This window comes from Lachnellula hyalina (assembly GCF_007821495.1).
Source record: "Lachnellula hyalina strain CBS 185.66 chromosome Unknown contig00127, whole genome shotgun sequence".
In the NCBI taxonomy this organism is placed as follows: Eukaryota; Fungi; Ascomycota; class Leotiomycetes; order Helotiales; family Lachnaceae; genus Lachnellula; species Lachnellula hyalina.
This window is the reverse complement of record NW_022157241.1, coordinates 1-27,895: the sequence shown is the minus strand read 5'-3', so window position 1 is coordinate 27,895 and position 27,895 is coordinate 1. Positions and strand designations below refer to the sequence as shown.

At 47.2% G+C, this 27,895-nt stretch overlaps 7 protein-coding genes across 7 annotated transcripts; 3 read left to right on the top strand and 4 right to left on the bottom strand.

Moving 5' to 3' along the window:
• Nucleotides 1–247: 247 nt before the first annotated feature.
• On the bottom strand, nt 248–4,164 carry cnd1 (Condensin complex subunit; the record flags this gene model as incomplete). Its single annotated transcript, XM_031151832.1, has 3 exons — nt 248–418; nt 611–3,285; nt 3,339–4,164. The coding sequence occupies 3 exons, from the start codon at nt 4,162–4,164 to the stop codon at nt 248–250; spliced, it is 3,672 nt and encodes a 1,223-aa protein (XP_031003307.1).
• Nucleotides 4,165–4,451: 287 nt separating this feature from the next.
• Nucleotides 4,452–5,936, top strand: hsk1 (Cell cycle serine/threonine-protein kinase; the record flags this gene model as incomplete). Its single annotated transcript, XM_031151831.1, has 2 exons — nt 4,452–4,716; nt 4,765–5,936. 2 exons carry the CDS (start codon nt 4,452–4,454, stop codon nt 5,934–5,936), a joined length of 1,437 nt encoding a protein of 478 aa, XP_031003308.1.
• A 344-nt stretch (nt 5,937–6,280) lies between these two features.
• RL27A (60S ribosomal protein) lies at nt 6,281–7,110 on the bottom strand (the record flags this gene model as incomplete). The annotated part of the gene is made up of 3 exons (XM_031151830.1): nt 6,281–6,499; nt 6,679–6,877; nt 7,079–7,110. The coding sequence occupies 3 exons, from the start codon at nt 7,108–7,110 to the stop codon at nt 6,281–6,283; spliced, it is 450 nt and encodes a 149-aa protein (XP_031003304.1).
• A 2,148-nt stretch (nt 7,111–9,258) lies between these two features.
• Nucleotides 9,259–10,875, top strand: LHYA1_G006896 (uncharacterized protein; the record flags this gene model as incomplete). The annotated part of the gene is made up of 6 exons (XM_031151829.1): nt 9,259–9,270; nt 9,326–9,518; nt 9,580–10,325; nt 10,402–10,617; nt 10,660–10,738; nt 10,868–10,875. 6 exons carry the CDS (start codon nt 9,259–9,261, stop codon nt 10,873–10,875), a joined length of 1,254 nt encoding a protein of 417 aa, XP_031003305.1.
• A 1,286-nt stretch (nt 10,876–12,161) lies between these two features.
• Nucleotides 12,162–13,845, top strand: DAL1 (Allantoinase; the record flags this gene model as incomplete). Its single annotated transcript, XM_031151828.1, has 2 exons — nt 12,162–12,728; nt 12,781–13,845. 2 exons carry the CDS (start codon nt 12,162–12,164, stop codon nt 13,843–13,845), a joined length of 1,632 nt encoding a protein of 543 aa, XP_031003302.1.
• A 10,825-nt stretch (nt 13,846–24,670) lies between these two features.
• On the bottom strand, nt 24,671–26,274 carry LHYA1_G006894 (uncharacterized protein; the record flags this gene model as incomplete). The annotated part of the gene is made up of 3 exons (XM_031151827.1): nt 24,671–24,769; nt 24,831–25,254; nt 25,310–26,274. 3 exons carry the CDS (start codon nt 26,272–26,274, stop codon nt 24,671–24,673), a joined length of 1,488 nt encoding a protein of 495 aa, XP_031003303.1.
• A 640-nt stretch (nt 26,275–26,914) lies between these two features.
• On the bottom strand, nt 26,915–27,416 carry LHYA1_G006893 (uncharacterized protein; the record flags this gene model as incomplete). Its single annotated transcript, XM_031151826.1, has 2 exons — nt 26,915–27,229; nt 27,294–27,416. 2 exons carry the CDS (start codon nt 27,414–27,416, stop codon nt 26,915–26,917), a joined length of 438 nt encoding a protein of 145 aa, XP_031003306.1.
• Nucleotides 27,417–27,895: the final 479 nt, after the last annotated feature.

The following is a 27,895-nucleotide window of genomic DNA, read 5'->3' as shown; positions in this document are numbered from 1 at the left end:
TCATGGTGGTGCTGACGCGAAAAGAGGTTATGTCTCTTTGCTGACTAAGCCAAGCCAGGTCACATGACTAGAAAGGTCGGGATACAGTTTATCATCCCAACAGTTTTTGTTCAAGTTATTTGAAAATCGACAAGTGCATATATTCATTAATTCATTACATAAGTCACGGTCAGCCTTCGAACGCCAGTCCCACACCCTAATCCCCATCACATCCAAATCATACAGATACTCATCACTCGTAGCAGGCTCAGGCGGTAGCTTGAACGATCTTAAATCCTCCCGCCACCAACTTCGTGATATCCTCGTTCTTATGCTGCAATAGACTGAGAGCATATGCAACGTCGTTCCACTGTCTCTCCGTCTCGCATCTGGCAAGACGGGCGGCGAGTTTGTCAGCGAGCTGTTTGGCGTGTTTATCCTATTTCTCAAGTTAGCGTTCCGTTTGTTCGCTTAAGTGCCGATCTAAGGCTTGTGTATGGCAGAGCGGAGGAGATAGCCCAATTCTCCTCAGTCTATGGGTACTGCAGCATTTGATCGGGGCCCGGTGATTGGTTTTCAGGCTGCAGCACATCGGGGACTAGCCTAATTCTCCTTAGTCTGTGGCACATACCTTTTCGATAAACCCTGCCAAGAACTTGATAATTCTCCGCAACGAATCTTCCTCCAAATCCTTCTCCGCAGACAGCAAACTGAACATATCGACGAAGTGATTATACACCGCATTATCCTTCGTACTCAGCTCAGTGAAGAACATTCTGCTCAGATCCGCGATGCGCTTATCATCGTCTTCCAGACACTTAGCCATTTCTCCTAATTGGCCCTTGACCTTGACTTGACCGGCAAGAATGAGGAACGTGAGCGTCATCAAGCAAGTGCGTTTGACACTCGCATCCTTGTCGTTGAGACGTCGGTATAAGAAGTCGGTATTCTCGTCGATGAGGTGGTTGAAGCAGACCGCCATATCACCAAGAGCGAGTACGACGTTTGATCTGGTGATTGGGTCCTTGGATTGCTCCAGGATTGTGATGAGTAGAGGGAGATTGGTCTCGCAGTACTCCGAGCTGACACACATGAGTTTGGCCATACAGAGGGTGGCTGCTGCTTGCAGGTCTCGGTCTTTGTAAGTCGTGTTATTTGAGCAGATCTCAGATACCAAAGGACCGAAGTTAGCAAGGAGAGAGCTTTCGCCGTACAGAAGCTCCCGTTCACGAATATGGGCCATTGCTTCGGTGAAGTCATCTTCAGTCGTACCACCAATCATGTCTAGATCATCCGCTGCCTCTTTGGCAGCCTTGTCTGTAGGTGTTTCTGAAGTAGGCTTGTTCTTTTCGGCTTCGGCTTTCCTCCGCTTGAAGTCAAGTTCGCAGAGTTCTAGGTGGACGATCTGTTTGATGGCAACGTGACCAACGATGAAAAGAAGCTGAGATAATGCAACAGCTCCCTTGAGTTTCTTCTCAGGCTCAGCAGCTTCCTTGGGCTCGGGCACTTCTAGTTGCTCTGGAGGTGGCGATGCAAGGTGTGATGCTTCGTCAATTTGCTCGGGCTCAGGAGTTTTTGCTATTCGTTGCTGGAAGACATGTCGGGTCTTTCTCTTCAAAATCTCAGAGCAAAGAGTATCAGGGTGCTTTGACAAAATGTAGATGGCACTAATAGCCTGCTCAGCAACACCATACCATTCCTTGTTGTCAGACTCAATCTCAATGATTGCAGCTAGCTTGATTAGAATCGCATGATCGTCTGTAAGCTTAGAGGGCTGTACGCTTGTTTCCTTTGCTTGTCGACCGGTAGGATTGATGCGTCGAAGGGCAATACATGTATACTTGGCCAGTTGTAGATCCGATCGACCAAGACTTCCAAGACCAATTCGAAGCATAGTCTCCATCTCGCCAACCACAATCTCCGGTTTCGCTGTTGCAAGCATACCAAGAACAATGATGGCACCTCGTCGTTGACTCTTTGAGATCTCCCTCTTTTGAACACCGTAGACCTGCCACAGCTTCTGTACAACAAGCTCGGAAATATGGTTGGCCTTCATCATGGTGCTGAGGAGTTGCTCTAAGGAGGTCAACTCCGCAGGAGTAGCACCAAAGGTCAAACTGATCATATTCCTAGCAATGTAGTTGGCGGCATCATTGCTGTTGTAAGAATCTGGGGCTTCAAAAAATAGTCGCTTGTAACACTCAATGAGGTGATTCTGGACACCCTTTCCCTCATCGCTATTTCCTTTGGTCCAGATAAGTCGCAACATTCGTCGAATGCCCAGTTTGTTCTGCTCGATATTATAGGCGTCACCAATCTCAAAATAATCCATAGCCTCGGTTACTTCACTCTTATTCTTCGAGCCGAGCAACTGGCAGATAGTGGTGGTTGCTCCATGTAGAACTTCAATAAACTTGAGAGCTTCGACATAGTATCTCCTCGTAAGGGTCAGCTTGTTGATAGCTTCTGAGGTTGCAGCCTCCTCTTGGGCCTTCTTTACAGCCGCAATTTTGTGCTCATCACTCATTGGCTTTTGTGGGGAGTCTGATTCAATCTGCGTGGCCTCGTCTAGTAATTGGGTATCCACAATGTTATCTGCTCTACCGGAAAGACCTGGTGTATCAACTGGAGGCTTGAGAGCGTTCAGTTCAGCGTCCACTGCCTCCAATCGAGAGGTCCACTCCTTCATTGACAACTGTGATCCGTGCATAATGCTGAAGGGATGAGTTTTGATCAAAGCTCCGAGAAGCTTGATGGCATTCCGACGAACGTTGCTGCTCTTGTCTTCCAGACTCCTCGCTGCTAATTCTGCGGCCTTTTGTCTCCTCTTTGGGAACTTTTGTTCCAGATCGCATAATTTTACATAGACTTGGATTGTTCGACATCTGCAGTAAGGGTTGGTGTCGAGAAAACGCTCCTCTAGGACATCGAAGAAAGCATTTAGCTGTGACTTGTGGTTGTCACCACGTTCTTCCTGCCTACTGAGATCGGCGACCAAGTTTCCACAGACTTCGATGAGTGCACATCGTAGTGCGTAAGACTCACTGTCCAGCTGTTTTGCCAACATGGTCATTTGCTTGATGACTAGCCTAGGAGCAAGCTCAGAGAGCTTCACAATGAATGAGGAGACAGACTTTGGTCCCCTTGTATCATTGCTGTTGAATTCCTTATTACTGAGCTCTCGAAGAACTTCGTCGGCAAGTTGAGGGTAGTCGTATTGTTCTGCGAGAATGTGGAGAAACTCGGCCATCGGCTCCGCAAGATGCTCAAAATAAGTCAAGTTTTGCACAATAGAGATTTGCGCAGCTAGATATGGGCATTAGTACCTTGTTTCTACCCAAGACCAAGAATTGCCTTACCATAACCGTGCCCATGATGTTTGACCGCTATGCACAGAACCTTGAAGGCGTGCATCCGGATTGCGGTATTCTTGACCCTCTGTTCGCTCTCCAACACCATGTACACAGGCCGAGTAAATAGGCCAACAAACGTGTCTCTCTCGGATGTAGTGAGGAATATTTTCGAGAGCTTCAACTTCAGTACCTTGCACATGATGTCAAGTGCAGTCTGTAGCTGAGCTGACGAGTCCCAATTCCCATCTTTATCCTTTCCAGAAGCCGCCTTAGCCTTTGCGCCCTTCCCTCGTCCGCGAGCCGCAGGGGCCGTACTCGATTTCTCCGCCGCTTTCGTCTCGACCGCCGCGATCGTCCATTGCAGGAGGAAGCCAAAGACTTCCAGGAGCTGCTTGTGGTGTGTGACGATGTCTTGCTCGTCCGATTCGAGGTCGTTGTGGATGACGTCCGCTTCGGTCGATAGGCCTGAGACGACAAGATCTAAAATCTTGCTCAGTGCATGTGTAGGTAGGATGGTGGATGATCTAGATAGTTTGAAGAGTTCAGAGTCTGGTTCTGTTGTGAAGTTGTGACTGGATTTAGGGGAGACTGGGGCGCACTTTAGTAAGAACTGCAGAGAGTCAAAAGAAGAGCTTCTTGTAATAGAATCTGGATTCTCTGCTACTGAATCAACAATGGGATTCAGCACAGTATTGATCAGGGAGTTAGTGAGTGACTCGGGGTCGTTTTCGCAATCGACGAGGTTGGAATCCGCTTCTGGTGTGGAAATGGTGAGAGGATCGCTCATGTAGTGCTTAAGAGCATCGTTGATATCAAAGGCGATTGTATCCATAATAACGGTATATTCGCAGTAGTCTACTGCGCAGGTACAGACATCAACAAATTGTCATTGCCTGCGGAGTTGTATTGGGTTCGTAGTGTTTTGATAACTTGCGGGAGTCGCGTTTTTTATTGACTTTTGACCGAAACGGGATTAGCTGATTTATGCATCATCAACAACCCCGCGAAACAAGTTGATCTTGACTGAACAATCAATTATACAGGCTTTCTGGATTCACTCATTTTTCGTGGGAAGAGTCTATTGTTTCTAGTCTGTACTTGAAGCTTCACTGCTTCGATATGACTGCAATTCGTTCACGAAACGCGAAAATATCTTTCGAGATCCACCACGACGAGCTGGATAGGACCGAGTCTTTGGATGGGGAGGACCAGGCTATGGAGGAATCACGAGACGAGAGGGGGGATGTGCAGGAGGAAGAATACGAAGATATCTCTGATGAGGAAGAGGTCGCCGATCCTGTGCTGCAGGAGGATATGCTCAAGTTTCAAGAGACATTCAAGGGAATAAGAGAACGTTTTCGATTGATTGGTCGCATCGGAGAAGGTATGTCAAATTCACATCTATAATTGTGTCTATATTAACGCGACTTAGGCACATTTTCAACTGTGTACAAGGCGGAGGATCTTCTGTATGAGCAGTATCATAATGAATGGGATCTCGAAGAAAAGGAAAACTCCCAATGGACATCACCACCCTTGAGGAAGCGTAGAACGGGACTGCAGCATGCATTGGCGAATATCGACGAGTACGCTCAACAGAGGCGGCGGCCCAAATACGTTGCTATCAAGAAGATCTATGTCACGAGCAGTCCATTGCGAATTCTCAATGAGATTGAGCTACTCAGCAAGCTTCAGGGCTGCGATTCCGTGTGCCCTCTAATCACAGCATTTCGGCATACGGACCAGGTCGTTGCGGTCTTGCCTTATTTCAAACATACTGATTTCCGGGATTACTTCAGGATGATGACGGTGCCAGACATGCAAATATACTTTAGGTCACTCTTTACGGCGCTGAACGCAACTCACGAGGAAGGAATTCTACACCGAGACATCAAGCCTACCAACTTTTTGTACGATCCAGCCAAAAAGCGCGGTGTGTTGGTTGACTTTGGCTTGGCTGAGAAGGAAGGGTCAGACTACAAGCCATGTCTTTGCGAAGGAGGATCTTCAAGGCATGACGAGCGACGACGCCGTCTCCATAATAGTGTTGCGGTTGGAATGGGACCTTCAAACGGTTATCCCAAGAACGATTCCCGGCCCTCTCGACGCGCAAACCGTGCTGGTACGCGTGGGTTCCGAGCACCAGAAGTATTATTCAAGTGCACAGCTCAGACCACCAAGATCGACATATGGTCAGCTGGCGTTATGCTCCTGACTATCTTGTCCCGGCGGTTCCCCTTTTTCAACTCAGCTGATGATGTCGAGGCTATGATTGAGATAGCTACGATCTTTGGCATGAAGAAAATGAAGCAATGCGCGTACCTTCACGGTACTATGTTCGAGAGCACTATTCCGACTATCAGCGAGAAAGGCTTCAGTATTGAGAAGATTATCTTATGGTCAACGTGCAGGAACGACGGCGGGAAAGATGGAGGCGAGATTCCCTTGACGGATGAAGAAAAGCTGGCTGTGCGATTCCTTGAGCGCTGCTTTGAACTTGACCCGAACAAGCGCATCAGTGCTGCGGAGGCGCTGGAGCACGATTTCTTGAGGGAGACGGTTTACTCTGATGACGACGACGAAATGCATATGGTGGGAGCTTGATAGTTGTGTAGATACCATGGGAGGCGTTGCTGAGGGCGTATGGTTATCGCGGCATTAGAAGGCGTTTTGAGTTCACGTATATATTAGCATTGCTATGGCATCTGTCTTGTAATTTCAAGATACCAACATAGCTTCACAGTGTAATTTAGACAATAATCACATCACAAGCATCTTGTACTCAAACATGTGATCTAGAAGCTTGGTTTTGTGCTTTTCATTCATATGAACTCCCGTAGCGATAGCTCATGCCAATCTGCATGCATGCATGATGAAAAATCCAGCCACAAGTTCATGAATTTCGCATGCCCAAATCCCATAGAAGAAACCCGAACCACGCTTTCCATTCATGCAACCAATTCAACAACACCGCCAGCCTCAGTGATCTTTCGCTCCGCCTCCTTGCTGAACCATCTCGCGCGCACTACCAATGGGACTTCAGGGATTCGGCCCTTGCCGAGAACTTTCGAGTAGCCGAGGGGGAGGAGGTCGAGAACGGGAACGGTGTCGGTCTTCTTGCCGACGAGGTATTCGTCGCGCTTCTCGGCGGGGACAAGGGACCAGAGCTGTGGTTCGGTGCGTTAGCATAAGTTCTTCACAAGACCATCAATCCAACACCGTCTCTCATATTGCAGCATTTCAACCATCGGTCGCCTTCTTTCCTTCGTCGCACTTTTCTCGTGTTCCAGATTCCCATCTCAACCCCTCACAAAATAATGAATTCTCCAATTGTGTGAAAACGTACCTTATCAAGGTTGATAACAGGCTTCCAGAAGTGGTTGCCCTGCTTGTGGAAATACCGCATTCCGACCTTTCCAAAGTAACCAGGATGGTACTTGTCCATGTTTGTTCTGTGGTGATGTTGTCCACCAGCCAGACCTCGTCCACCGGGATGCTTGCGATGCTTTCCTACACGACCGTGTCCGGCGGAGACGTGACCGCGGCTGTTTTAACAGATGTCAGCATATATCCTCTCTATTCCATCATCCTCCATCGTCACGTCCATGTCCATATCCTCCCAGCTCATTGCATTGTGCGAAATATTTCAAACGGCCTCAGTACGACCCCTCTATGCATTTGCGACCTCCAAAATGTGATGCGGATGATGGTCAAGGGACAGCGGATAGGAGTAGAAGTAAACGTACTGCTTGCGGGTTTTGCTTAAGTGGGTAGGCATCGTGAGGGGATTTTGTCGATGCTGTTGTCGTGGAACTTCTGTCGGGAGGTTGATTTGCGATTTTGGGGAAATTTTGTCGCTTGGTTTGTGTGCACGCTAACCGCGGTTTTCTGTGGGCCGTGAGGCATAAATCACATGACTATCTTCCAAATGCTCTGAGATATTCTTCGTTCTTTTTTGATCTGTGGTACATGTGATGGTCTTTTACATGGCCATGAGTTCATAATCTATCATCCACCTTATCCTTATATCTCAAAATATTTTGGTCACTCAGTACCTATCCAACGCTCTCTCGCAAGTGCTTTTTACTAAAAGCACGCTAGGAAATTTCGAGACACTTCTCTATCAAGTGGCAGTGGCAGACGATGAACCTTTCCCTTTTCTCACAAATTGATTTACAAATCTGGACTTTGCTCATCGACAGACACCTTTTGGCTTGGATCTGGCAGATCTATGGTAGGATATGGTGATGGCTGAGCTCGGGCTCTTTCTGGGCTGCTTTCAAATCCGGTTGCCTACCTAATGATATAGTATCTGCAGAGGGATTAGATGGAAATTCATTTAAGCATTCGCAGAAACATAGACTCATTGCAGTATTAAATGCAGTATCCCACTACTCCGCGTGACCGGCCACTAGTAGCGCCGTCTGGGACTATAAGAAGCCCTTCCTATAACATAGCTCTTGATACAAAACGGCAAATCCAGACAGAGTCGAAAAAAATCCGACTAGTTGAGTGAGGAACAGTTCACTCTAATACATGCTATATAGAACGAAATCCAGCATATTACTAGAAGCTGTAAGAACATCTTCATCTGATTTCTCACAGCAAAAGACATGAACCTACTATACAAGTGAGTAAACATGAATCCTAAAAATTCCCTATAAAAATACAACCAATAACTGTGAAAAATTGCACAACAGCGAACGTTTCCATCGCATGACCACTAAATTCACTGCGCAACAATTCACATAAGTGACAAATCCAAACCTCTTTACCCTACTATCAAAACCCGTCTCACGGAATAATCAACTATTAGAGACACAGAACGTTTGTAAAGACAGAACGTGCCGGCCTGCATGTACTGAAGTTCTTTGTACAATCCAGTGTTATGGTTTGTGCTTGAGAAGGGTTATGGGTGTTTATATAGGGAATATTAGGGAGTAACTAGAGAGATGAATAAGTCATATGGACAAAAAGGTGCATATGTCGCCTTGTATGTGAATCATTGGGTTATCTGTAGTTATTGAAGGGATGGCCGGCTGTAGGTACGTACCTGAATGGTCATGAATGTGATTTGTCTACAGTCATGAATTACTATAGCAGCTAGCGGGCGCTGTAACAAGCTTTGAAAGTGATACTTAAAAATCAATAAGCATAATTCTATCATATAGCGGTGCTTTATCCAAACTAACTTCAAGGCCAGCTCTAGCAAAACCGAGAAGACAATGTCAAGGGATAGTATGACTTCCGCTATAATGACCCCGGCGAAAAAGGGAAGCAAATGCAAATGGAAACCGCTCGTCGTTAGTAAGAAAAGAACACAAATTTTCAGTCATCTAATTCAATTTTCGGAAATCAATTCGTTCGCAGGGAGTTTTGCTTTCATTGCTTTCAGACGGTCAGACACATCCGGGGATTTCTGAAGGCTAAATACAATGATTCTGCACGCACATGACGTTAAGACTGACTCCACGGATCTTATAGTCCAGGGATCAAGACTTTTACATCAAGCTGATGCCAAAACCAGTCAACGAATGGGAACTTTCGAAGCAGCTCTGCGTATCAGCTGTAGGCTTGCTCTTGGATTATCTACCTTGGAATAGTAGTGGAAAAGCACCTGAAACTTGCTGGTAGCGTACGAGGTAGCAGGCAGGAGTTGGGGGGCTTGAGATTACGTAAGACTTTTGCATGTATTTCTCACATAAGCAGATTAATCTTGACAGACCCACTTTCCCAGTTAGGCCGTGATGACCTCTAATTCCTTCTTTCCGACGATATTAAAAACGATCACCTTTTACAGACAAGGAAACAACGTGTTTTGAACGACGGTCCGTCTTAGGTGATCTCGCGGCTTGCAGCTAGAAAGTGGCTGGTCCACGAATTGTTCTTGCTAATTCCGGAAACTCTGCCTGTTGCCAGCCGTATTATGGCGGGAAATGTAGGTGGATGGTTTTTGATAACATAATATGTATGAAAGGACTGATTTACTTTAGATCGCCCCAAATAGCTATAGTGACCCTGCAACCAGCGAGGCGAACCCGGCGAATACTGAGTATTTTCTCCGAGTACCTAATGGCTTCACTCGGGAACTCACCGACAACCACAGTGGGGTTTCATTGCAAATGTTCCGATCCGAGAAAGATATGAACGAAACACAGTGGAGAGGTGGTGAAAACTTCTTCGACGGTGCGTATACACAGGCTTTGGACTAAATGTATGCATGGTCCAGTGCTGATTGAATATGTAGGCAAGCATGATGATTTCTGCTTCGTGTGTGGAGGTACAATGGAATTATTCGGGTGCCAAACCTGCGAAAACTGCTATCATGCTGAATGCATGACTCCATCACCAGATCCGGACAACCTACCAACGTTTTGGTTTTGTCCCCATTGCGTCGACGATGAATTCCATGTCCCCCCTGTGCCTTCACCTGCCACTTATTTCACACCGATTTCACCTCCACATGTAGGGCAGACCCCCGCCGCAAATATACCAAAGGTATCCCAGCCTATCGAAAAGAGAAATCTAGCAGATCTTACCCCTCTCTCCAATGCACACCAAGTTGCGAATGCAGATACGGAACAGAGCAGGGAGGGCACCAAAAATGGAAGACCGGCAAAGCCCATGGCCGGAGAACCGTCAACATCTGCAAGGTTCAATGCACTAGAGAACATGCAGAGTCGAGGGAAGTCACGCCGGACAAAGCATTCCTTTTCCCCTCCCCGGAAAAAGTCTAAGTATTCTGCCCTTTCTTCTGATGTCGACAAAGCTCTTTCTGTTATCCAACGAGAGCTTGAAAAGGCTGCTCAGATTGGCAGATCGGAAGGAAATCTTGAGGATAAGATTGAAGACCTGGAGCAGAGGTTGAGGATACATGACGGCCAGATGCTCTTGAGTAGTCGAGAACTTGAACTGGCAAAAAAGAATCTTGCAGCTGAGCGCCGCCATTCGGAAACTGTTCGATCTGAGCATGCACATTACAAGGAAGAAGTTGTAAGGCTCAAGGAGGCAGTTGAAAAAAAAGACGCCGAGTTGAGGGAATGGCGGGTGAGACTTAGATCCATGATAGGTGACGAAATGTCGTGAGTACTTGATGTCATCTGCATTCGGCCATCATGGAGTATTCTACGAAGGAACACAAGCAAACACAGCATATCGACTATTCGCGCTAATCTACGCACTTCATCTGATCGAAGACGATCGACCAACAACTCTAATGGATTCTCTGCTTGATCTCTTTCTCAAGGAAGGACTTGCTAGACATCCGGAATCAAGTTTGCTAGCTGTAAGTCTATGAATCCTTCATTATTGTTCTAAATCCCATCAGACATTCAACTCTACTTTCCTCCACAGACCTGCTTCCAGCAATGGACCGACGAAGAAACTCACGTCTATTCAAGTCCTCGGTATACTTCGCTAGAGCAAAGCAGATAAAGACCCAACATCTCCACTTCGACCATTTCGCTCTCTGCCAGCGTTGTTTTGAGCCTCCTCACCAACACGAAAAAGAACTCCGTTGCTGACATCAACTGAAGGGGGATGATGTTGGATACGCATACGAGATCGGTCTTCCATATCTTCCTTTTGGTAATCAATAGCGAACATATATATCATAACCTTGCACTTTCAGACCATGATTGTGAAGCTGAAAGAAGAAAGTAGGGGAAAAGACAAGTCAATGGTAGAAAACCAAGATCTAAGCTTTTTTGCAAAGAAGTCACGTGAGAGGCTAGCTGTGAAGATCAAAAAGCAATATCCCGAAATGGTGATATAGGAGTTGGCAATTAATTTAAGAAGAGAATTTGCACGAGTAGGTACCGAGACAACTCTCCTTTGAAAGACAGGCGCAAGAGAGCATCAGGAAAGATCACGTGTCAATCTAGTCACCAGACTCACCCCTCAGTGACGAATCTTCTGCAAGATTCTCTCAACAAAGTAAAGATAGCCACCTACGTGACTCGCTTTCATGAGTATGAGTATGAGAAACCGGAAGGAGGTTTCCATCGAGTAATTATCGAGTAATTTATCGAGTCAACCGCGAGCGCTAGAATCGTTGACGTTGACTTGACTTAGACGCTTGCGCTAACAAAGTAAGGGCATCAAAAAGATCCGGAACTCGCCTGAGCGGCACACACTACGGATACTGCCTGAACTGCACTCTTCACATGCCACAGTTTGTCTTATATGACCCCCAACGTGATGAATACTTCGAGATATGTACTCTACTAATGTATCAATAGAAAGAACATGCCTCTGGCGCTCCCAAAGAGGCCAACATTATGGCGATGCCGACGAATCCCGAATCCTCAACACCACACCACTCCAGAGCCTCACCGTCTAGCCTTGGGCCTAGCTATAGATAGCCTTTTACTCGATGAAAATTGGTTATAGGCCAGTCAGTGCTCCGCTTCTTGCCTCTAGCAGCCGTTTGAGGTCCCTGAGAGGCTATCAGGTACGGGAGAGATAAGGAGTTGGGATGTGGATGAGGATGCACCCCACAAACAAAGCCCTGGCCCCTGCTATGGCTGCCAGGCCCAGTTCTTTTCTTTACCTGAGCTTATATACCTGCTGTCTATTCTCTCTCTCTTTTGCCTTCTTCTGTTTTCACTCCTGCAACTTTGAACGGCAAAGAAAAGGAATGCGTCGTGTTGTTTCTTTACCAGCCTTCCTATCAGAGCCATAGAATCCTTATCTATCCCACCCCCCACCGTGTTGATAAGCACATTCCACCCCGGATTCTATATATTTATATGCTAGAAAGGCCTCAGTTTGATCTTCTTACCATATTCGAGCTTTATTTTTCATAATCGAAGCATCATACCGTTTACAATGGCTTACATCGACCCCTCGGGGCCGATTCTCGACTCGATACTCTCGCACACCCCACCCTACGACTCGGACATCCCATTTACAGTCCTCGTATCGAGTCGAGCAGTGATTTTCGACGAGGAAAACAACTTGGTGGTCTCACCGGCGACCTTGACTCTCTCTCCCCAAACTGGAACCATTATCTCGATTCTTCCCACCGTTCTCCCTGCCTCGAGTTTTCCTCCAAATACGCAATATATCGACCATACACCCCACCTACTCCTACCAGGTCTGGTCGATGCCCATGTGCATTTGAACGAGCCCGGAAGAACGGAATGGGAGGGTTTCAATACCGGGACAAAAGCTGCTGCTTCGGGTGGTGTAACCACGGTTATTGATATGCCGTTAAATGCCATTCCTCCTACTACAACACTTCACGGATTGAAGGAGAAGATCAAGGCTGCGGAGGGACAATGTTGGGTTGATGTTGGGTTTTATGGTGGGATAATCCCAGGTAATTCTGCGGAGCTGTTACCGCTTGTGCAAGCGGGTGTTCGGGGGTTCAAGGGGTTTTTGATTGAGAGTGGTGTAGGTTTTCCCCTCTTCCTCTGATTTCCACCTACTAAAATTCATTTCTCAGGTCGATGAATTCCCCGCCGTCTCAGCAACAGACGTAGCACTAGCGATGACCACCCTCTCCAATACCCCCACAACCCTCATGTTCCACGCTGAGATGATCCCACCCATAACCGCCTCGGTGGGCGACGACGTTCAGACCTCTCTCCCGCCCCTCTCCCCCTCCGGTCCCCTAACATCCTACTCCACATTCCTATCTTCCCGACCACCGGCTTTCGAGACATACGCCATCGAGGAAATTCTCTCCCTATCACACCTAGCGCCGGATCTACAACTGCACATCGTTCACTTGTCAGCTATCGAAGCTATTCCTTTACTGCGCGCGGCGCGAGAGAGAGGCGTGAAAATCACAGCAGAAACATGTTTCCACTACCTGGCTCTGGCATCAGAGGAAGTGCAGGATGGTGACACGAGACATAAATGCTGCCCCCCAATCCGGAACTCAATAAACCGCGACGGACTCTGGTCCGAACTAGCGAAACCAGATTCAGTTCTCCAGACCATCGTCTCGGACCACAGTCCCTGCACACCCGAACTGAAACTCCTGCCAGAGACCATCAGCCGCTGTTGCGGTGAGGCAGGTGAGGTCAAGGGTGAGGTTAAGGGCGTTAACGGGGAGTTGATAAGCGCAGCAGAAGCGGAGGAGAAAGAAAAGGGCGATTTCTTCGCTTCGTGGGGCGGCATCTCGTCCGTTGGGCTCGGGCTACCTATCCTCTGGACATCTTCTCTCTCCCGCCCCACCCCACTTAGCATCCTCGACGTCGTGCGTCTCTGTGCCATCAACACAGCGGCCCAGGTCGGACTCTCGCACCGCAAAGGCGCGCTGCGCCCGGGCATGGACGCCGATGTGTGTGTGTTTGACGACGCAGCTGAGTGGGTTGTCGGCAGGGAAAGCTTGCTGTTCAGGAATAAAGTTAGTCCGTATCAGGGCCGGCAGATGCGGGGCGTGGTGCGCGAGACGTGGGTAAGGGGTACCAAGGTGTTTGAGAGGGGAATGGGAAATGGCGGATTTGTTGGGAAGGGTGGATTACCGACTGGACGGCTGCTTTTGGAAAGGAGGAAGCTTTAGATGTGATGATGATATGTGCTGGTGAATGATATGTGTGATGATGATGAGGTTTTGGGCATTTGGGAGGTATTGCATACATGCATTATGACGGGATAAGAAAAACGGAATGGTTTCTTAAAGAAACTAATGATCTCCTTCAGCTAGTACTATTTTTTCCCTCGTGAATACGCGTCCCTTTAGTACACAGTATCTCCTCTCAACTGCTCTACTCCACGCTATTCCCTAAATCAGATACCTCACGTCACGTGCACCACGCCTCTCACTCCTTCTTTTCCTTTTCTTCCCTGCCTCGCCCCGCTCCGCTCACCTGCTAAGTGTATATAATCGCCTGTGATCCAACCCAAATATCATTTCCCTCTGTTTATCCTATACTAATGGAGCAACAAAAATTGGCACGCTGCTAGGCTGTGGTATTCCAGTGCAGTCTAGCTTTAGTGTAGTAATCAAAATAGCTGATTAGTGTTATTGTTACAACCTGTATATCTACTTGTATATAGTACATGCAAAATCAGGTCCTACTTGTATCGGATTCCATCCGTCGACCGTTGTTCAGATTTAACAGCAATTCTATACGTGTCAGAAGATTTCCCTGTCTTGTATCTCTAATTCACAGCTATCTATAGATTCTGGTTATATTGATTATTGTTTTTTTTTTTCTTTTGCTTTTTCTTTTCTTGAAGTGGAGGATGGACGAAGGATGGGGAAGGGTGAATGGGTTAAGTGGAATGCGTGGTAGGGAAACTCTTCACTCTTGTGACAGCTCTGTCTATTTTCTTTTTGGTGTATAAATTGTATACTTGAATTTATTATATTACATGTTTTGTGTAGGAAGAAGGCAAGAAGTTCTTATGATTATTCATAAAGCCAATCTTCTAAAAATATAGGGGAAAGAGCACGGCCCTTTACTTCCATTCCTCTCTATGCACGACCGTGGTAATCGCTGTCATTGTCATCACTAACTTCCAGGTCGGTCTCTTCCTCATCGGTATCTGCAGCGAATTGGTCGTCATGATCTCCCCACATCTCTTCCAACATGCGAAACCACCAAGGTATAGGCTCCGCGACCCTCCCTTCCACATTCATAAACCCAAAGTCTTTGTCACACAAACCACATATTCTACACGGAGGACCATGTGAACTCCAGGAATACAACACCCAATTTTCTAAACACTTACGGCCATAGACATGTCCACACGGACAAGCCACAGGCTCCTCGATGTGTCCATCAATATCAGGATCTCCAAAATTGGCCAAACAGAGCGAACACTCTGGAGCATCCTCTGGAACCTGCGCTGGGGTTAAAATCAGATCTAGCCGGGCGACGAGGTTATCTCTTACCTGTGGAAGTCCGAATTCCACCGCATTTAGTTGAGGTATAATGGCAAGACCGACTTTATGCGTGTAATCCGCATTCCGGACTTGAATGTACAGCCATATCTGATCCTTTGTCGGATCCGGGATCTGATGTGTGGTCCACGCCTGCCAGAGGAGCGTGCGGAGCGCTGCGCTCGTGCGTGATAGCCAACTCCCTTCGTACTGGGGTAGAGATCCATAGAAGGGGTGAAAGTTGTCTCTGCAACTCCATACATGATAAGTATCATCTTTTTGGTCGTGGAACGTCGATAGTGGTGTTTCCCGTTCTGGCAGCGCAAGCATTGCTCGTGCTCCGATTAGTTCCCCGAGATGGAGATGATGGAGGCGTAGCTTTCGCACGTCTTCCTCATCTAAGTACGATATGAGGGTTTTTAGTTCTTCGGTAGGCTTGAGGAGGCAAGCGGAGCATAGTCCATGTACGTGGAAGGTCCTGTGTTGGGTTGCTTGGCAGGTGGGGTGGGATATGCAGCGGAATTTTTGGGTGGGCATGATGTCGTTGTGTCCACAAAGTTTGAAAAAAATATCCCATGATCGACACATAGTGATTTGTCGGAAGTATTTTGAATCGGTAGTGGTGTGCTGGTTTGTTGTCCAAGCTTTGATTTTTGGCCAATGACTTGCTTCGAGTCTGAGATGTGTAATGGCCGTAATATCGATAAATATTTATATGTCTGCATAGACGTATTGTTTTCCTTCTAGAACTGGTTACCTGAATTTGTAATATAACTTGTTATTATATTTGAGCCATCTGTTATCTGTATTAAGCTCATTGGTTAGAATACTTCCCCGGTTTTCTTTGTGCAATTGTCATATTGTCTATATAATTTGTTAGAGGGGCAAAGATTGTTAAAGTCTTGTTTTGACTTTAGAGAATGTAATCATACGAGGAGCTTCTAGCATAAGAGCTCTCTTTAATCATCTGTATCTTGAGCTCTGCTGTGTTGCTGCTCGCTTAGACAGGGGGGCACCAAGAAGCTTCCATGAAAGGGGCAATCACGTGGATGAGTCGATTCCGCTTCTTTGATGAAATTCGTACATCCTGGACAGACCTATGCTGTACGATCTATCTTTCAAATGAAAATTATTGCAGGGAGACTTCAATGCAGTCACGTGTAGGGCACTCGCTAACTAGGCTTCAAATATTTCAACGACATCTCACTTATGCCTCATCAACAAAACGCTAAAGAATGTGGTATGCAACAGGTCATTCTACCACAAGTCAATTGCCTTAAGATAGGGGTTTAATGCTTTGTTTTCACCCGCCAAGTCCCTCCAAGCATGAAATTATGCCTGTAGCTCTGAAACAGCGAATAATTCATTGAGCCCTTCGGACCCTTCCTGTTGCTTGCTGCACTCTCGAATCTACACAAATGCATACAAAAATACGGGTACCTACTCTAGAATACCACCCGCGCTTCCTCTTCCACGACCACGCCCATACCTCCGGCCCCGACCTGGTGGCCTGCCTCTACCCCTCGTAGGAGTTCCGCGTTGACTGGTTCTTTCTGGACTGCTTGCTTGGGTTGGGGACCTCCAGACGTTTCCTGGAACGGAAGCAATAGTTCCTTCCATACCAGTTTCTCCTGTATATCGGTTGTACTGTGATGAACGCAATTAGCAGCTGATAGTCTCATATCTTTGGGACCACTTACTCCTCTTCCGGACCGGGTGGTTCGTCCTTCTTTCGGCAATGAGCTCTCGAGGAATATGTTCTGAGCGTATGGTTGGTAGTCTTCAAAACATAAACTGGAACGAAGGGCATACCACCGACTCAGCAGAGGTGGAACTATCTGAGCGATTGTCGGCCGTGGACTTCCTCTTGCGACCTCGCCGGGCCTTTGTTGCGATGACAGTCTCTACAGCGGAGTTTCTGTGATCTTTGTTCTCACAATTGTTGCTCATATTGAAAGTATCACTAGTCATCATGCCGGTGTTGTCTTCCATTCGATCAACGTCGCGAATAGCATATCTCGCGGTACCCTCATTACGCATCGACATGTTGGTGGCTCTGTCCCCCGAAACCTCCCTCTGGGGAAACGCGCTCTGGAATCCATCGTTACGCCGAACTTGAGATGTCGCGCCTAACATCCCCTCATTATAGCTCTCCGTATGCATTCTCTCGCCATAAAACCCTCTGTTGTTGAGACTCCGTGTCCCATTACCAGCGTCCTCGAGGTTGAGACGTTGGAAAAGCTCGGTGTCAAACATCCGCTCGTCTTCGGGATTGTAGTCATCAGCCCCTGTGAAAATAGTGCTTGACAACGATATATTTCGTCGTGCTGGAGCCACGATCGATGGGCGTATTGTGCCTTCCGCGATGTCGGTTGATTCATCTTCAACCTCAGATTCGACCTCTGGATCGGCGATGGATGACGGCTGCTCCTCGATTTCCGCATCATCAGTTGCCACGAATCCTGTATATGAAGTGGGAGTTGAGTTCTCCTCCTCGTCTTCACTTGTTTCGCACAACGGTTTTTGCTCTACCCCTGGGGATGGAACCATATCCAAATTGTAAATCCTCTCTTGTTCAGCTTGTTCCTTCTCCTCGAACTTCTCCCATTTTACTTTGGCTAGCGCATGATCGCCTTTGTACGCGTCCAGCTGCCGAACATGTATTGTAATAGCCTTCCTGATCTTTCCTGATCTCCGGACAATCTCAGCATCAGTATTTTGCCAGGAATCTGCAAAATATTCAAGCATATTGAACAGCAGCTCATTGGTCTTCTCAACCACAGGAATCAGAGAGTCCTTCCAATGCTTCCCATCCTTATGTTTACCAAACCCAGACTCTTTGTATTCTTTTCGGCAATTCACCTCGTCGAGAATTCTCCGTACCTCGAAGATCTCAGTTTTCGTCATGTGTTTCTCAACTTCTCCGGGAGGGTACTCGTACAGCGAGTAGTGCAGATGCTCCGCCACTCTCCGCATAGATACGGGATCTGTGATACACATATTCGCAAAGAACTCCCAGGGTGGCTGAAGTTGTGCTTTAGGCTTCTTCATCCATAATAACCTCGCCAGCTCGTGTTCGGTTTTGAATCTAGTTGCTGACGCCATTTTTTGTTGCTGTGATAATTCTGCCGGCCAGTGTCGCTATGTTTTCTTGGCTGGGTGCTCCGGGTAGCCTTTATTCCTTCCCGTCGAAACCCCTGTTGATACTGTTTGTTCGAGGTGGGTTCAGGTCGTGTTAGTGTTGATGTTGATGTTGTGGCTTGCTGCTCGGACTTCAAACTAACAAGGAATTTATATTCGAAGATACCTTAGTGGGAAAGCTCACGGGGAGACTGGGCAGGAAGTTGACAAAAAACTATTCACTATCACGTTCGGGTACACCCATGGGGAATTGCAGGTAAGTCAGATTCATTATCAGATCCCATTTACTCTTCCTCATGTTATCGGTCTTTGGCAACAAAAAGATCGACGCAATCCAGCCTTTGCCTCTCACAAGCACCGCAAGTTGGTAAGACCTTGTCACACTTAGTATGGGCAATGCGGCAAGAGCGACATTCTGAGCTCAAGGATCCAAGTTAGTGTTTTGTCTTTCAATGTGGAAAAGGCAGTGACGGATAGGTTGGGAATAGATTGGGCCATGAGGGGCATATGTTAGGAAGAGGATCATGCTTCAATTCGAAAATCGGAGAAAAACCTCAAGAAACACTACTTACGCCTCTGTCTGCGTTTCCGCGTCTTTTTACCAACCTCCTCATCTCCCTCCTCTACCTCGGCATATGTATAATCCACGTCCTTGGCTCCTCGTACATACACCTTAACCTTCATCTTAGGGCTCAACTCGAGTGACTCATCATTGACCAGAGCAGCGTTTTTGGCGTTTTCCTATATTAATCAACATCCACTCCACTCAACACAACAAACCCCCGAAGGAAAGCTGCCATACCTCTTCCCTCCACAGAATCCTCGCAAACCGCTCACATGCCACCTCATACTCACCCCCATACAGCTCCGGAAACCTCAGCGTATCTTCCGTCGCCAGCTCCTCCAACTCCCTCCCAGCAAGCACGACATCCGCATTCCTCTTATCCTTGGCCGACACAAAGCGACCCACAGCGTTTCCGAGCAGCGGGAACTTGTCGTAGTTGTGTTCCATGCTTTGAAGGATGCGGTTCACAGGTGCTAGAGATGTGGGTGCGAGTTTGAAAGTGGCTGCGCGCTCGGGGGTAAGCAGGGCGAAGGGAGGGCCGAACGGAGGCTGGACGAGTGTTTCGATACAATCCATTACGGCACGTAGTTCGCGAACGTTTTCGAGATCGATGTTGCGAAGGATGGACGTTGGGTTGTAGCGGACCATGTTGTGTGAGGTGAGTTGTGGCGCTTAAAGTTGATGATGGGATGTTTTGGGAGACATGAAGTTGGATGGTTGAGGGAATCGGCTTGCTGCTTATGAGAAAGCTAAGTCGGGTAGGATAACAAAGCGTGGTAAGTTCAAAGGTGAGGTTCACATTCACTTTTCTTTACATCCCAACCTTGCAAAGTTAAGCGGTTGAGGAGAAAATTCTTCTGTGCTGTTGTGTTGTACGGTTACACTATCAGTCTCCTTTCAAAGCATGAAGAGGTCATCAAGAGCTTTGTCCAATCTGGTCATGTTCATTTGTGTCTATTTTGTGTTTAGCTACATGCTCTTATTATTTTTTATCATTACAGATTCATTTCTCCTCATTATCCCAGTTTCATTTCCAAAAAAGGCACCTCTCTCTAAAATGCAAACCTTCTGGATCAAGAAACGCCAGGATCCAAAATAAGAAAATAACACTCATTATCTGCTTTCGATTGTTTTTAGGAAAGCAAAGAGAAAGGAAAGTGCATCGTACGCCTCACAAGCCTTCAGAAGTTTTCACAGTAACATGTTAGGCAAAATCATTGCTTCTTTTCGTGCTTCTCATCTTGATCATACTTTTTGTCGTCGGCCGATCGTCGTCGTTCTTTGGCAGGTTGAGAAAGGCGGGCGGCATCGAGCTCCTGCCGTAACTCTTCATTCTGGTGCTCAACCATCTGCATTCTCCTCTCAAGCATTTGACTTCTCTCCAGAGTCTCTTCAAGCAGCTGTTGCGCCATCGAATAATCCCAATATCCCCCTTGCCCAACGCCGCCTTGAGATGTGGGTGCGCGGCGCGATGGCTGTGGGGGTTGGCGGGAAGCTGATGGGTTATACTCTTCTCGATGAGGTCGTGGGATATACTCTTCCCGGTGGGGTCGTGGATCATGCTGTTCTCCGTAGAAGCCTTGGGGAGACATTGATCCGCTGTCTTCGTAACGCTGAGGTTGTCTCGGAGTAGATCCTCGGTGTGGTGGTCTTGGAGCTGGACTTTGGGGTCCCGAGCTGTGATCACCATTTCGTCGGGGCGGAGGAAGTTCAGGAGGCGAACGGCCTCGTCCTCCGGGAAATCCCGAGCGAGGATTGTTTCCGGTGGGATAGGTATAATGTAGAGGGTTACCATATCCATAGCGGAATGAGGATGGTTCCTGATGTCTAAAACGTCTTGGTGGATCATCACGCGGTCCTGTATCGCGTGCTCCACGTCGAGGCTTTCGACTAGAACGATCGTGGCTATTCGAACGAGGGCTGAGGCCGTTACCATGTGGTGTCTCTTCTGGTTCATCATCTTCCTCTTCCTCTTCCTCATATCTGGAGTGACGTCGCGGTGGCGGTAGCATACCCGTTGGCCTTGTGCTTCCGCTTGCCAGATTGTCAGCTTTTTGAGCGGCGCGCCAAATCCGCTTCTTCTTCGGATCGATGAACGAACGGAAGACTTCCTCGAGGTCTATTGGATTGTTCTCGTTTCTTTGCTGATCGACTCTCTTCGGATAGAGGCGATCCTTGGGTAAGCGGCCACAAGATAAAACGTTTCGTCTAGAACCCGCTCCACACTTCAGGTCAAAAGAGAACCGAAGAGGCTCGATTGGTTCACCCGCATGCTGCTTCTTATCAGTCCTACAAGCGGCGTCCAAATCTTTCTTCATTGTATCCCAATCAATCTTTGACCAACCACCGACCTTTTTGAGTGCCGCCTTGACAAGTTTGGTCAATTCATCAGCCTCGGACTTCAAAAATATGTCCTTGGCCACACGCTTGCCCATATGCAGGTTGAGCTTCTCGTTTCTCCAACCACGGAAGCTTTTCTTGTGACGCGGATTGGCCCAATCATGTGGAGAGATATATCGAAGACTAACAGGTTCACCAAGAACTCGGTAGTGAGGGTTCATGGGATGAGGCATTTCGGTATTGTACTCGAACTCTTTCAGCGACTCATTAGGCTTGCCCACCTCAGGAGTCTCTCGGGAGTATGTAAAGTCATCGATGACTTCACCGTCACAATCGCTGGGCTAAGGATATGTCAGCTTATGTTCATAAAGGATGTCACTGTCGTTGCCTTACAGCATCTGGATCATAGACCAGAAACTCATCTCGATCCAAACTGTCTGGATTTGTCTCTGTCTCTGAGTGGTCTTCACCGTTGCTAGGATCGAGATCATTGTGGGACAGCTTGTCGTCCGAGTTACCTCCGCCAGACTCTGTTGGCTTCTTTCCCTCGGCTGTGCTAGTTGTCCTGGCTTTCTTCGGTGCTGGACGACTATCTTCCCTGAATGCCGGTCGCTTATCGCGGCGAGCTTTCGCCAGATGCCTGTCACGGCTACGAGGATCATTATCATCGACATCACTCTCATACTGAGGTTCGTCCTGCTCCTTGTCAATATATCTTCGCGGCAATGTATAGAAATGGAAATTAGTTTACCTGATAATCCATATTTGGCCCAAGGCCTCCCTCTGATCCTTCATCAGAGTTGTGCTGTGGGCTTGCATCTCCATCTCTGGTCGCGGGAGCATTAGGTGGACCCGGTGCCAATGGTCTGGTGCGTTGGCTCTGATTGCCTCTGTCTACAAGTCCGCGGAGTCAGTATTGCCTAATTGGGAAAGAAACCGGGGTTCGGGACGATAATCAATGTCTCAAGAATATCAAGATATCCAAACGCAAGAACGGATTAAATGAACGGATGAGAAGAAAAGGCCAAGGAGAATTACGTACTTGGAGCCGTGCTGAGCTGTTCAGTATCGGAGGGCATTGTTGCCGCGCCAGGAGCTGGAGGACCTTGCCGTCTTTCATGTACAGAAGTACTTAGGCTCTGGTGGATGCCCGGTGCCTGTAAATGTTCATTAGTATGTTTTCCGATCGCCAATCCATCTGGGGTTGTTTATAATTACAGTTGTAAAGAGCTCGGCGACAGAGAGAGTCACGTTCACTCCACGCTGATCCAGGAGCCTCGAAGCCGCCTGGTACTCCATTTCATGCTCAGCGCCGTTTGTTAGCACAGGCGCACTCGCAAGAGTAACAAGTTCGTTGGTCGCAGTGAGGATGGCTTCATCCCCTTCATGACGAGCAGCCACGAACCTCAAGCTGGCTTGAAGCAAGACGGTGTGTGAGCGATCCATCTGAACGACTCGCATGATGTTTTCAATTATGCGTTCCTGGAATCGGAAGAGCGAGGGTAGGTTGCCTATGGCTTGGATGTCTTCTGGTGTATCGACGGTCGTGAGCATGAAGCTCAGCTCGACCATGAGACGCCGCAGGTAGGGCACATCTTGCAACTGCTGACTGTGGTTGCCGTCTCTCAGGATATGGTTGTCGTATGGTGTTAAAGCTGCCATTTGATCGAATTAGATATGTTATTTTGAGTACTGGCAGTGCACTTTGCTTTATGATACGGGGCGGTCAAAATGTGTGAAAGGATTTGCTCAAGGATGAGGAAGGAAGGATGTGGATAGTTACGAGAAAACAACCAAAGTATTTGTGTGCAGACTCAAGCGCGCTATCACGGAATAAACGGGATCCGACACGCAGGACCTGTCCTGCCCCGACGAATCCAGAGAGCTGTTCTCGGTGAGCGGTTTGGATTCAATGACGGGGTGCGGTATTTTCCGGGTTTCAGTTTTCTGGAACAGATTCAATGGGTGCCTGCGATGGGCTGTCGGAAATACCATTTAGAGGTCGGATACTGTGTTTATAAGCGGGTTTTATATGCGTATGCACATGCCCGTGAATAGCATTCTTTTGTTCCATTCTCTGGGAATGGATGGAATATTGTTACATTGATAGATAGTTTATGATCCGAGAGCCGGATAACTATATATCCTAAGACTGCTTCACAGTTCTATTCAAAAGGGGAAGTAGAGCCATGATATATACATGGAATCAAACTATATAACACACCGACTTTGTTTATATGATTAACCTCCTACGCTAAATGGTTCATGAACAACTCAACGACGCATATTGGCGAGTTGGCGAAGTAGTACGTATCATGACAGAAAGGTACCTACCTACGTAGGTTCCAAACAGATATGCTACGTATTTGCAAACCTTTATTGACTTCCTGATAAAACCAGGTACTTGCCAGGGAAACGGCAAACATACACTTTGAACTTAGGAAGTTTAATAATAGCAAATAGCTAAAACTTCTATTGTACAATGACAAAATTTGCATGCTTTCTCGGCTTTCTTACTAATCCCAGCCTCAAACCCTCTCCTGACACTTCAAAACTTCACGCTATTCAAAGTATGCAAACCTTCAGCATTCAACAGAATCCGTTAATCCATGCCAAAAACACCGCGGTAATCATCTGATCTCCAATCCTCGCCCACCTTATCAATTCATGTTTTGATGAGCAAGAAAGTCACCCATCCATGTCCCGCTAATGCCGATGGTGGTATAACACTTTCCGCTGGCGACAAAAGGATATTCACAACGTTTTTATTTATGCCCCCCGAAGTTATACACACACGCAGTTACAAAACAATCATACGACGTTGAGATATAAACACTTTACTTCTCTGCATCATATCACGAGTAAGCTCGGCTGAAAAGGGGCTACTGCCGTCGACCCCTGAAAGAAATCCCGTTACTTAACAGCAGATCCACCCCCGACAATTGTCAATTATAGGTACTCATCCCGAATTGCTCATTGTCATCTAATAATCTCTGCTGCGCGAATGAAATTGATAGTGGAAGATTTCAGTACTGAAAAGCTGGGTCGTAATATGTCACGGCAGAGAACTGCAATCTAAAGCAAGCACGAGCCTGAAATTTCCGCAAGAGAAAACGGAGTAATGAGCTAGTAAGCTTATAAAGTTTACAGTTTGCCCTGCTTGCAAGAGCTTTAATTTTATGCTTCATTCCATATCTAGGCGCTATAGATGCTCACAAGCGTGATTAAGTGCTCCAGTTCATCATGTACTTACTGTATGATGTATTTCGATCCTATATTTTTGCAAAACCAGCCAAGCCAAACAGTCCAGCCCTATAATAGCACCAGCACCAGCACCAGCACCAGCACCCTAAAGAATCCGCTTTTATCTATTTTGTACATACCACGCGAGAAAATGCAAAATGCAAAGTCCATATCTCGCCCTTTTTATGCAATCAACCAGAATGGAAGGATTTACCATGTCGTCTGTAAGTGAGGAAACTCCTTGGAGCTGAGACCCAAGTCCGCAAAGACAGGATCATCTTCTTTAAGGTTCTCAACACGGTCGTGATCCTGTATCGTTTGATTAGCTTGGGAGCTCAAGAAGCAGTTGGGTTAATTAGTTAAACCATACCTCTTCCTCCAATTTCTCCATCTCCTCCGCCGGTGTCTCTTTCTCCCCATCCCTCTGATCCTTACTCATCTCATCGACACTCTTTCCCAATCCCCCCATCGCCTCCCCGATAAGCAATACCTGTGTGCCCTCATACCCAAGCACCTCTGGAACCAGCGGCATCCATCTCAAGCCCCTAAACTTCTTCTGTAGATCCTCGGGATACTTGGCCGGATTATCAAGTCCGGCGTTACCGGGCGAAGGAGTCTCTGGGTTTTTAGCCGAGACGACAAAACTGCCTTGCTCGTGGAGGCCGAGTTCCTTTTGGATCTCGCCGATGGAGGACGGGACCGTGAGGTGGTACGCGAGATGGGATTCACGGCCTGTGGACGTGATGGCGTAGATGCCTTCTGCAAAGGGAGTAGCGGGTTCGGTTGTACTCGTACTGTTTGCTATCAGTCTCAAAATCCTCTCAAAATAGTAGGGGAGGAAAAACTTACCCAACAGTCTTAGTAGCATACTCACTTCCTTGAAAGCCCTCTCTCAACTCCTTAATAGATGCCTCACCCTTCTCCACGAATACCAAAAATCTATCCCGTTTGCTCTTTGGCAGCATCTTCTTCGGTAGCGCCAACAGTCTCGCATTTCCCGAATCTTCAAGTGGGCCATCGCCGAGCTTGGCGCCGAGGGGCAGAGGGCGGAGGACGATGAAAGAGCGTGCTATGTCTTCGATTCCTTGGGGATCGGTCGTATTAACACGGGGACGGAAGAAGAAGTAGATGATTCCCTTCTCAAGGATTGAGGATGGGATTGCGGATGAGCGGGCTTTGTCTTCAACCACAGAGGTATTGTTTTGGTGAATGTCTTCGGTTTTCTTTTCCTGTTCTTCATGCGCCGCCTCTTTGACGTCGCTGGGAGAGGATTTGACTTCGTCAAAAGCGTTCTTCTCTTCTGGTCTCTCGGTGGCATGCTCATTCTTCTTTTCCGAGTCAGACTTCTCAATTTCGTCTTTTCCATTGACCTTATCATCCTCGGTGGCATCCTCATTCTTCTTTTCCGAGTCAGACTTCTCACTCTCTTCTTTTCCATTGACCTTATCATCCTCGGCCGCATCCCCATTCTTCACATCCTCACCCTTGTTTTCTTGAATCTTGCCATTAATCTCCTCGGCAATAGTCTTGTCATCCTCAACACCATCGGTATTGACATTAGCCATGATTTCATCCTTGCTCTCCTGATCCTTGCTATCACCCATCCCCGCATCCTTGCCCTCATCACCATTCATAGTCTCCTCAATAGTCTTCTGCTCCTTCAGCTTCTTCGTAGGCCGACCCCGCTTTGCCTTTGGTGCTTCACCATCAACGCCAGCGGAAGAAGCAGTGCGCTTCTTGGTGGCTTTTGGCGTGGCGCTAGGTGTGGCATTGGCTGGTGAAGAGGAGCCTTGGGAGGAGCGTGTTTTGGCCATACTGTCTGCGTGATTTGTGAGTAATGGATGTGTAGATGTGAAGATGTGAATATGTGAAGATGAGAGTAAGTGTAAAGTGGTAGAAGTTAAAGCTGGAGAGATGGGGAAATAAAAGGTTGGGAATTGAACTAGACAGAGAATGCTAGAGTGAATATTTGGTATGTGAGAAGACAGATTCACTCAAAGTCTTCTTTGCTTCAAATGGAATGAGGATGTTAAACTGCTGACCTTGTTGTTTGCTGGAAACTAGAGAGATGTACCGTAGATCTAAGTTGATAGATGAAGTAAGTCCAAGACAAAAGTAGAATGTAAACTGTTATGCAAAACCCAACTACGTTTGTTGTAGTAGTAAGAGCAAAGAAACGAAACGAAGGGAAAGTCAGAGTCTGACGTTGAATCTAAAGTCTAAAGTCTAACGTCGCGTCTCCCAATTTGCATCACGCGTTTTCCAAGACGTCATTAATTTATAACTGCTCACGTGGCTATATCCCCTCTATAACATCACATGATCACATCGTACTTACTATGTACCCAGATATTTACTTCTGCTTGACTGCTTGACTGCTTGAATACCCTTTACTCACATTCTTACCCTCTTACCCTCCTTTTCCTGCTATCAAAATACCACCCCCCTCCGAATTCAAATAACCCTAAACATGTTCTCCCTAACTCCCCTCTTCAACCCCACCGCCTTCCCCCCCTCATATTCCACCCCAGCTCCCCCTCCCTCCCCCGAAATCCCATCTAACTTCGCTCTCATCTCCTCGTCAAGCTCAGCCATACTTTTCTTCTTCTTGCTGCCTCCTATACTTTTTTTTTCTTCTTCTTTCGCCACCTTCATATCCACATTTACATCGGAATCAGGATTGGCGGTAGTCCTGGCTGCGCTTTCAGAGGTTTTGGTTGATGATGCTGATGATGATGTTTGAGAGGGAGCGGATGGTTGGGGATGTTTCTAGAATAGGAAGTTAGTGATTGTTTATTCATATATGTGTATACTGTAAGGTGGATTGATTTACTTTAACATCATTGATATCTCTTGCACCCGGAGAAGTCCTTGTATTGGCAAACCCCCTTTCCTGATTCGCCACTGGGAGGACTGAGATTTTGGGGATAAAACGCCGTGTAGAGTTTCGAATCATGATTTGGGTTGATTCTTGAATATGGAATAGGTAGGAATTGGAATTGATTGGCAAGGTAGGTACGGTACGGTACGGTACGTACCGACATAGGTAAGTTACATCATTATGTTAAGATTCAAGACAGGAACAAAAGTCACGGGATTAAAAATTTATGGCTGATTATTATTGCTATTGCTATTATTATTGCTTTCCCCTATCCTATCTGGATATTTTCTAGTCTTGGGTATATTTTTTTCGGTATGTATGCCGTTTTACCCCCCTAAAAATGCAGAAGAAGTTCGCTTGAATACCGTTCACCTCCTTATTAACCTCCCCCTACCCAAAAGCTGGTAGCCAGCCATACCTCCATATTTTCCAGTTGCTCCTCATAAATAGTCTCAAAACAAATAAATGAATCAATCCCTCAATCCTCCATATCCCCCACCCCCCGAACTCCCGCCCCCCGAATCTCTAAACCCATACCCCTCCACAAACCCCCC